Genomic DNA, 11026 nt, shown 5'->3' with positions numbered 1-11026 from the left:
TATATAGCACCCCAGCTGGCTTTATAATAAGAAAAGACATGGAAATCTCACTTTTTACAATATGTGGCCTTAAAATATATTTTGATGCTAGCACGTATGCTTTTGCTTAAATATGATTTTGAATGCAGGACTTTTACCTCTGTACTTTTACTGAAGTGAAAGATCAGAGTACTTCCCTGACTAAAATATAATATAAACTACATTATTCTATCTAACAAGGTAAGCTTGAATAAATATATCCTTAATCAAGAGGCCACAAACAAATTGCTACCTGCTAATTGTAAGAAACTGTAGGGCCAAGAGGGGCAAACCATCATTTTTGCCCCAAGGTTAATCCAACCCCACGGGCACGGCCAATGATCTAGAAAAGTGTTGTAATATATTAAAGCAGTCATGTTGACCAAACAAACAGACACAGAGGTAGAGACTGGGTACTTCTAGAAGTTGATGTTTTCACTGTCCTCAGGACTTATATAATGGCTGACAGTAGAAATACATCTCATGGGGGTTCACACACAAGCTAAGTTCAAGGGCAGTAATGACAAATCACTGTAACTCAATACAAATTCATACTTTGCAGCCAAACACATTTCAAACCTAAAGAATCTGAACTATTTTTGTCTGTCTTATAGTGTAGAATAAAATGATTTTTCTAATCTTAAAGCCATTTAAGTCTATCTGTAGATTTTGAAGACTATGTTACTTTTGTTGAAAATCAGAAACTTTGGATGCATCTCATTACGTACTACTCCGGTGTGAATATCAATACAAAGTTTGCATCTATTATTCAGAAGAAACACGTATTTATTAAAGTAACTGGCTGTTTTTATTGCAAAAACATGCCGAAAAAAGTCTCATAAGCAAACATTTAAAAAAAACAGCAGAGCTTTAAATTGAGTACATGGAGCCACCAACTGTCTGTCTGTTAATCATTCACTTTTTTATTAAACCACCAGCTGGAGGAGGCAATGGGAATGTTGTCGTCAGGTAGAAGAAGCATTATGGACAGCACATGGGTACAGTAGCAGCATTGGGGTGGACAAAAGACCAGTTAAACACAGGCCTGCAAAGCATTCACATAATGGAAGGATGATAAATCGTGTTCTCAGAAAAAGACGATACGTGTGTGTATAACAGAAAATTGAAATAACCCAGTCACAGCTGATGCTTTCCCCAGTGTTTCCTGTTCTTTTGAATTGTCATCATGCTTCTTGTTCTCCAGGTCAGGCTGTGAGTCTGTAAAGCAGAGTATGAATGTCCCAAGCACAATCTTACAATCTGATAATCATTCATTGCTGTATATCTCTGGAGTGATTGTCCCTGCAAAGCAGGAGCGAGCCTGCTGCATAGGAGCACTTTCAAGTAAACAATAAACAACAGCGAACACAGCTGCAAACAATGCAGCCGTGCTGTCTGGTTACACAACCGAGACGCCCCTCGTGGCTGAGCAGATGGAAGGGCTGTTTGTCCATGTGTGCTGTTTCCAGGGGCTGTCACACACACACACATTACATGAGGAAACAGCGGCCACCAGTGGTTACAAACTGCAACTTAATATTAAAAGAATTCAGCTTTAGGACACTGTTGTTGCCTGTAAGGTGGCAAGAAAACTGCCAGGATACAGTATTTTGTTAATGAACAGGCCTGGAAGTGGAATCAAAGTTATTTTTAAGTTAAAGAGTTAAAAATCTACGCCACTACAGATATGAAGTAAACAAATTATTCTACACTAAGACTTGTAACGTTAGGAACCATTTTAAGCACACATACAGTATCTTAAAACTCATTCCTGTCTTAATGAGGTAAAACAATAAGGGCAAGAAGGTACTAAAGCCAAAAATACTACTAAAAAAAACTAAAAAAAACTTAGAGCAATAGTTTGACACTAACACTTATTTGCTTTCTTGCCGAGAGTTAGATGAGAAGATTGAGACGACTCTCATGTCTGGAAAAATGAAGCTGGAGCCAGGAGACGTTAGCTTAGCTTAGCATAGCTTAGCCTAGCATAGCACAGCGTACTAAAATTACTACTACTCCATGAAGTCACTGCCATAGTACAAGAGATAGTCATATAGGGTGCATATATGGGCATATAACCAACTGTAAAAATTCAAATTTAATATCATGTGGAGTGTGTTTTTTAGGCTTATAACTTGCTAATAAGCGTCAAGGTAAAGGTAAAGACGTTGAGTGTGGGTGACGTGACTTCCAGGAGTAATTCATTTTCTTTAGAGGTGTTGGTGGGTGGATTGTTTTTTATCCAGAGCCAGGCTAGTGAACTAGCTGTTTCCCTGTTTTCAGTTTTTATGCTACGCTAACCAGCTGCAGACTGCATCGATTCATGTTTAGCGTAGAGAAATGAGAGTGGTATCCATCTTCTCGTCTAAGTCTCAGTAAGAATGCAAATTAGCGTATTTCCCAAAATGTCAATCTATACTTTGTGTATTCTTGAAATAGTGAAAAAATAAACAGATAGTTATGTCTCTCATTTAATAGCAGCCAACATTTGTGAAGAATATTTTAGATTTTGATTTAAATTAGCTCAAGAGTTATTAAGCATGGATTATAATCTACTTTGTGTGGGCAGCCAAAACAAGTAAAGTCTAGTCTCTTTCACATTCACTGCTGTCAAAAATAGCCTTATTAATGTACTGGGCAGCTGGGCTATGTTTCATAGACCCACACATGCTAAAAAAAAAAACAAGAAAAAAGAAAAAAAAACACACGTTCACACACATAAACAGTGGAAAAGCATAGGTGTGTATCATTCATGGACATGTTTAATGTCGAGGTTACTTTTTGTGACGTTGATGATGCTCAACATGTTAGATGAGGTCATTAATACTGTGCAATTATCAAGTTTGATTATGCGTAAAATTGGCAAAAAAAACCCCCAAAAAACCACAACACATGCATTGGCGCCTTGTTGGCACTTTCTCAATCCCAGCCACCCCCATAACCCCCCCCCCCCCCCCCTCCACTACACTGCGGTGAATAGTCTTGGTATCATTGAGGTCAAAGGATGTGAAACCATGAAAGAGACAAAGAGAAAGAGAGACTGACTAAGGACAATTTTGCTTGTGGATGGCTGCAGTTTAGCGTTTTTCAAAAAACAAAAAACAAATATACATACAGTTTACATACAGTACATACATACAAATATATCTGTCAATTTATAATACAGTGATTTTTTTATTCATAATCATCTCTTAAATAAATTGCTTTTCATTGCACTTTGTTAAAATAATTAATTATATGATTTCTCTTAAAGGCAATAGTGTGATTTTTTTTTGTAAGGTGAAAAAGATAGCGTACCATAAGCCTGATTTAGGATAATAGTAAAAATAACAAGATCTGTAATATACATACTGTATCTGTAAAAGACCCTCACCTCCTCATACACATGAATGGATGTTCGTCTCCATATATGTAGCATGTCCTTTTGATATGACACGTGTGCCCCGCGCACACCTTTGTGTACATGCCTTGTGCATGCTCGTATGCCAGTTTATGTCATATCACGTCTCCATGCATACATATGTACATACAATATTATAAAATAAATAAATACAGGAAAACATTCTTGGTTCGTGGTTTAACGGTTTCCTTCAAAGCGGTTTTTGGTGCAGTCTTTGACCAACCGTTCTTTCTGCTTGTTTGGGTTTGAGTCCTCCCTGATGTGAGGGATCAACAGTTGACTGAGCCTCCCTGAAAGATGCACGGGTGGAGGAGTTACATTTGTGTGTGTGTATGTGTGTGGGAATGTGAGTGTGTCTGAATATGTGTGCATGTTAAAAAAAAAAAAACAGTCTGTGTCCAGCGTAGGAAAAGGGGACCAAAGTCTTTGGCCTGAGGAGAAAATACAGCGAGTGTTGTGTTATGTTGTTTGTCTGTGTGTGTGTGTGTGTGTGTGTGTGTGTGTGTGTGTGTGTGTGTGTGTGTGTGTGTAGGGGACAGGGTTTCCATGCACTCCGTCGTCCTCTAGTCCAAGTCACCGCTATGAAAGTGTCAGATTGTCCCAAAATAGAAGCTCAGTCACAGGTACTGTCCGAGTGCACCCTCTGTTAGAGAGTGTAGTACAGCAGGGATTCTGACAGCGTGCAGGTGGGGGCGTTCAGGGTGACGCAGCACCCATCTTCCCCACTGCCCCTTAATGAAAGGGTCTCACTGACTGACTGACTGACTGGGGGCTACTGGTTGGAGCAGAGCCCTCACTCCACCTGCCTCTGCTTCCCCACTTTCCCTCATCTCCATCTACGCCACCGCTCCGTGTGTGTCCACGAGACAGGGTGGAGGGTCTGGGATCTCCACCGGGCTCGGCAGGCGCTAGATGGGTCCCTCGTTGTGGGCGCTGTGGTTGCTCCTGCTGAGGCCCACACAGTTCTGTTGCTGGTTGAGCAGGTGGGACGTCTCGTTGGCCACAGATACGGACACGACAGGGGTGGTGCTAGTGGTGCTGGCTGTGGTGGTGACGACGGTGGGGGTCGCCACTCCGTCGTGGAGCTCCGTCAGCGTGAGCTCGATCTTAGTGAACTCACTATCTGTTGATTGGGGTGTTTTGTCCATCCGTGACGCCATTACGGCGTTCTGGTACTGTTGGCGTGTTACCTAGGAAACAGGGAGGACAGTGGAATGATGAGGTCAAACGTCGGAGCGGAAGGTTGTGATTTGCTGGGCTTGTCGGGCAGGAAGGTACCTGCAGGCCGCCCTGCAGCGACCTGCCCAACGACCTCAGTCTTGCAAAACCTTCTTTTATATTGCTTCTGAAAATTCATTTTTATTGTGAGCTTGTTTTTCATTTTCCCCCATGTTTGTATTTGATACTTTTATTATTATTATTATTATTATTATTATTTAATAAAGTTGGTAGTCTATCCCTTCCAATAAACAACAATTAAATGTGTTTCAGTGAGGAGTTTTAGTATTAAATTAGCTTTTTTTTTAGCACTCTTCAAACTTGAAAAGAATAAATGTTTTAATTTCCTAATAAATAAAGTAATAAATCAACACAATACTAAACTTTTAAATCAATTAAAAGGACAATAGAACAAAAAGAGGGATTGATTGAGTCCAACATGATTAATTAATGTCTTGTTGAACAACAGAGTGGGACATCAATATGTTAGTGAGATTAATGGATGTCTATACGGGGAATAACATACAAAGTGCTAAAACAGCTATGCTCTAAATGTCTATTTAACATCTTAAAGCAGCGCTATGCATCAGTTTTTGGCCATTTAGGCGCGGCGGAACAAACAAAACACCACACAATATTGACATGTTGTCACCTATTTGAACACCCAGCAGAAATGGACCAACCTTATCATTCATTTGGAGTCATGATTGACCTGTTGAATGTCAGTCCAGTTTTCACTCTCTTCGGCCTCTGGGGGGAAATATCAGGCTCTTCAGCTGCTAAATCTTCCTCTATGCTCCTCACTAACTCTGTCTGTCTGCTCTCCATTTCAAGTTACACGTTTAACTCTTTTTTTTTTATAAAAATACCGATTAACGCAGCTTGAAACTCAATTAATTCTTTATTTACTCAATAATAAAACTTTTGCTGCTAAATTTATAAACAAACTGTAATATCAATTTGGGAATTTCATTGATGCAAATATATATATTTAATTAATTATGGAAGTTTTTCATTATCCATAATGAATGATTTTTTTTATTTGATCTCATAAATAATTTTGATTTATTTTTGTATCTTATAATTGAATTATAAAAACGACTGATAACATTTTTATTAATCTCTTTTTCAACTGTCTAATGAATGAATTACCCTGTAGCCGTGTGCAAGAGTCTTCCAAAGCAGCATCTGTACACATTGTAAGATTCAGTGGGCCTTTCCTGCTCACCTGTGTGTGTTCTCACCTTTATGTACTGCAGGTCTGTGCGCGCTCGGACTGAGTAGTCAGGTACGTAGATCTGCAGGAAGGAGTTGAGCTGGTTGTTGCTGCTGCCCAGAGTCGGGGTGATGGCATCTATACGATCACTCCTGTTCAGAGAGTCTGAGTGGTTGAGTCCAAACGGCCGTGGGGGAGATTTATTTTCTGTATGGAGGTGAAGTGAGAGGAGAGCGAGCATTTAAACTCCCGGACAAACAGTAAAGAAAGGAAATGGATCCAACCTTTGAGCCTTTTTGGGACGGTTTTGTCATTGATTGTGTTTCTTTCACAATAAAACAGTTCATACAGAAACAAAGACAGTCTCTCCTGGTCTACTCTGCTGAAAGTCGATATTAGGGAATCTTCACTTCACGTGCTGGGCTGTCATCTACTCTGTCTTTCTATCGCTGTTGGTTTGCCAAGGGTTGTGCAGGGTTTACTTGGTTTCATTCGGCTTTGAGAATTTACAGTTCTCATTTTACTTTTTTACAAACGGTACGTCGGTCTGTCCGTCACTCTGTCCGTCACTCTGTCCATCACTCTGGCCCAGACTGAAATATCTCACTAACTTCTGGATGGATTTCCATGAAACATGGTGCGATATCTGTGGATGAGTCCTGATTACTTTGGTGACGTGTGCTCTATAGCGCCACCATGAGGGTTCGTGGTTTTGCAATAAATGTCTTTACAACTATTAGATGGATTGCCATGAAATTAGGCACAAATATTCATGTTCCCTGCAGGATGAACCTCTTTTGGTGCCATCATCAGGTCCAACATTTCAATTTGCATTATGACCGGATACCTGCAAAACTAATCGCATTGAACAACCACAGCTGTGCTTTGTTTAGTGCTAATTACCTCATGAAAGCATTCTAACACGCTAAATGAAGATGGTGGACGTGGTAAAGATTACACCTACTTAGCATCAGCAGGTTAGCACTGTCATGGCTGTAACAGAGGTACCGGTCGTTTCTTTCTTGATAATCTTTCACATCTCTACTGCTCTCATCTTAGTTTAGTTTATTTTATTTTGAAAATGTGAAAGGAATAACAACAAAAAAATAATAATGAAAATAAAAAAATAAAAAAATAAATCAGAATTATAACAAAATAGGAAAACCTTTTTTTGCCAATAATAAAACAACATACAAAATAAATATAATGTACTTCCAAGTTAATATGACACTTGCTATAAATTCATACCATTGTTTCGCCTGGTTAGGTGTTTTCCATAGCATGAACCTGTGAATCGACCCAGTAATAAGTACAGCACAGTGCGTCGTCTATATGACCATATTTACCAGATTTTTACAGCTATTGATGCAAAAACTTGTGAAATATCTGCTCTAACAGGTTTTTTTCTTAAACTATGTGAGCTGCACTACTTGAGATCCTGTGCATTGGAAAAAATTGGCCAGGTCAAGTGTGAGACATTAGCACAGAAGCTTGCTGTGATGTATGGAAATCTAATTTCTACTTAAGTCTCTATGTGAGGGGAGTTTCATACAGCAGGTATTGAGTCGGTGGTCTCCAGTGATGCTGCTTCCTTCTATGTACCACCACATAGAAGACTTGTTCTGTTTTTTATTTATTTTTTAATATTTTTTAATTAAAGCCAGATTATGTTTTCCACTTCTTAAAGAAGCCTAGTGAAAATCACACACAACAAAGTGGAAACGGCTTGGCCAACGCTAATGCTACTACGCCGACTGGAATGTATGTAATCCCATGTTGGAATATGTGTGTGTGAGTGTGTGTGCGGACCGAGCGCAGTGGGCCAAAGACCTGGCATGTGAACTCTTGTGGATTAGTACTCCACTTTCTAGGGGCCGCAGGGGCCAGGTGTGTGTCAAGGATACACACATAATGCATTAACGCACACGCAGACACAAATGTGTGCGCAGCTGGATGCCAAACTGTAGAAAAACCTGTAGATCACGGCTAAAGAGAGGAAGAGTATTTGTTCATCTGCATTTCCGGATACACGTGTGTGTGTGTGTGTGTGTGTGTGTGTGTGTGTGTGTGTGTGTGTGTGTGTGTGTGTGTGTGTGTGTGTGTGTGTGTGTGTGTGTGTGTGTGTGTGTGTGTGTGTGTGCGTGTGTGTGCACTGCGTACATGTGCCTGTGCATGTGAACATATGTGCATGTGCGTATCTTTGTATGTGTGCTCAGTGGTGTCCAGCAGGGGGCTGTAACTGTAGGTCTTGTTTATGTAGTCAGGGGGTTAAAGGTTAGGGGCGAGCGGGGCGGAGCCTGGGTCCGCTCTGGGGCCTCCAGTCTCCAACACCATTCAGCCACTTGACTAATGGCTCAGGGGACGAGGGTGTTAAGTCTTTCTTCTATCCCTCTTTCTCTTTTACTTATACACGCATGAACATACAGTGCATGTTGCATTCATGTACACACAGAATGCATGCGAACTAACAAAAAACAAACCCTGGTCATGCAGACCACGACAAGGTAGGTAACACAAAGTGTTCAGAGTTAAACTTTAGACACAATCTCCTGTTCAACTTTTTAGTTTCAGCGAAAACATTTTAATTATTTTTCTAAACATCTAATCAGTCGAGGGGGTGGTGTTAGTATGGTGTCATACTGTATGTGAGGGTTAGTGTATGTATAGGTAGAAAAGGCCACTGTACCTGGAGATCCTGCTAATGATTCAGCCCTACTGACCACAAATGTACGAGACAGGGATAGAGGCACTGGGGGGGGAGAGAGAGGGAAGATATAAGAGAAGAAAAAAAGAAGAAGAGTCTGTCAACATTGAGAAATAACCAGTAAATAAACACAGACATTAATCTGATAGTAGAGAAGTATCAGCAACACTTGTATAACCAGGAGCAAAACAACCAATCAGAAAAAAATGCACATCATGTCTCATCATAAAGTATTTGGTTTGCGTCTGCTGCGTGCCTGCACACACGACAGGAAGCTCATTCTACTGTTTGACCAGTAGGTGTCTCTCAGAACTCACCGCCCATGAATCACAATAGTAGAGAAAGGCTGTGAATAATACTGTAGTTTATGAATGAACTGAGAGGATCACTAGGTGACGCTTTCTCATGATGTAACCAACGTGTCAGTCTTACAATCACTGACTGTAGACTTTCATCAAAGGGAACGTAGGCTTTGAATCACAGAAGGTCTAAAATTTGATTTATATTGCTGCCAAAAGGCTTTTTAGCATCTTTATTTCATGCAACGTGTACTGATCTTGAAGTTATAACAAAGAAATATGTAATAACTTTACTCTACTCTATCGCTTTGATACTAGTGTTGATGGCATACCTGAGTGCCCTATAACAAAACTGAATGTATTTTGATATTATGCTTTAAGGAACATAAATGTTGCTCCATAAAAACTTTTTTTATTTGACACAAGGAGCCGATGTTCTCAAATGCTGTGATTTAGTTATTCTTAACACTGTATAAAACAAAAATATATGTTTTTCATAATATAAATTGCCGCTTTTATCGTTTACTTTTCAGTAATTTCAAGTAAACATCATTTTTGCCATATTCCTAAGGTGAAACCAATAGGGCTACATCCGCTCAGTTGACTAATGTATTTTTTTTTTTAAAGTTTGTCTTCACACAAGAATTAAAGTGGTGCTTTTGCATTATTCTTTGCAGAGAGACTCCGTTTTTGACACCAATATAAAATAAGTGAAATAAAACAGTAATCCATACTGTATTTCAATATAGAAATTAAACAGAGACATTGGTCTCAGTTTGCGCCCCATCATAATAAAGGTTGAATAAATGTAATTTATGGCTGCTTTTGACACGGTTCTCCCCGGAACCCCAATTCATTTGTATTAAAACACAAAACAATCATACAAAGTCCATCCATCCATCCATCGTCTTCAACCTCTTGGCCCTGGTGGGGTCGTGGGGGGCTGGAGAAGATCCCAGCTGTTATTGGGCGTGAGGCGGGGTACACGCTGGACAGGACGCCAGTCAAACCCAGGGCACATAGAGACGAACAGAGACAGACAAACATTCACACTCACATTCACACCTAGGGGCAATTTAGAGTAATCAATTAACCTAACACATACATGTCTTTGGACTGTGGGAGGAAACCGGAGAATCCGGAGAAAACCCACACAAACACGGGGAGAACATGCAAACTCCACACAGAAGGGCCCAGATATGACAGATATGGCAGAAAGTATACCTCGGTATGATGAGGGAACAAAATACAAATGTAATTATGATTACAACAAATCAGTGTCTGGTTTTTGGCACTTTTTGATACTTGGTGTTATGGACACATTTCAATTTGTTCCGAAAAAGCAGTAAAGTTTTGTGCCCAGCTTCATTTATGACCTATTTTTATTAGACATAAGCTACAGTAGATCCCAGTATGAATGCCCTAGACCTGCATTCAAAGCTACATTCTTATAGTTTACTCAAAGATCCATTCCAACGGGGGTTTTCCAAACATTAACTGACAAAAGTCTTCATAGAAACTTGATTTTCTTGCACGCACAAAGTTGAGCTGGCCAGTCAGGGATCTTACCTGGCGAGGCGGTCAGAGCCATCATCCCATAGAAGGAGAACGGTCCTGCTTCAAACTTCATCCCCTCTTTTCCTGCCTCCACCTCCACTTTCCCCTGTGACAGGAAGATCCAGAGACGACAAAGAGTTAAACAAACCATGTTCTTTAACTTGGTTCTTTATTTCGTCCACATGTCAAACCAACAATACTCGTTTTATTATCCTTTTTTTAATTTTTAAAAAAAATCGAACTAACTCTCACATTTTGAATTTGGAGCTTTTGTGCATCATTGTGTCAATTATCTTTTCAATCTAGGATTTCCACAACATCTTTGCAGTAACACTTTCACCCTATTCAAAATCTGCCACCTTTCCTGTTCAGACATATTTATTCATCATTCATGTGTTTAGAACAAATCCACCACCCTCTCCCTCCCTCTTTCCTTTTCTTATTACTGCTTGTAGGAAATCCCTACTCTGTTTAATAGCTCCCAATCTGCTCCAACCCCTGGTCTTAAAGGGCAGTGACCCCACAAATGTCCAACCTGGACCTTATTTGATCCACAGTTATCACACACATTGACTTAGTGGACAGGAAATATACAAGGTATGTGAATGTATTTC

The 11026-nt window shown here is 40.0% G+C and overlaps 1 protein-coding gene across 1 annotated transcript in view; it reads right to left on the bottom strand.

The window, feature by feature from the left end:
* Positions 1–4326: 4326 nt before the first annotated feature.
* Positions 4327–11026, bottom strand: part of cnnm2b (cyclin and CBS domain divalent metal cation transport mediator 2b) — a gene marked incomplete at both ends in the record, with an annotated part of 43626 nt that continues 36926 nt past the window's right edge. Inside the window, 4 exons of the mRNA XM_083922447.1 lie at positions 4327–4608; positions 5881–6059; positions 8539–8601; positions 10425–10518. Of these exons, the coding sequence (XP_083778573.1) occupies positions 4327–4608; positions 5881–6059; positions 8539–8601; positions 10425–10518 (618 nt within the window). The remainder of the gene's footprint in view (positions 4609–5880; positions 6060–8538; positions 8602–10424; positions 10519–11026) is intronic.

The sequence above is a fragment of the Echiichthys vipera genome (assembly GCF_963691815.1).
Source record: "Echiichthys vipera genome assembly, chromosome: 2".
NCBI lineage: Eukaryota > Metazoa > Chordata > Actinopteri > Perciformes > Trachinidae > Echiichthys > Echiichthys vipera.
The sequence above is the reverse complement of the archived record's forward strand: the minus strand, read 5'-3'. Positions and strand labels throughout refer to the sequence as shown.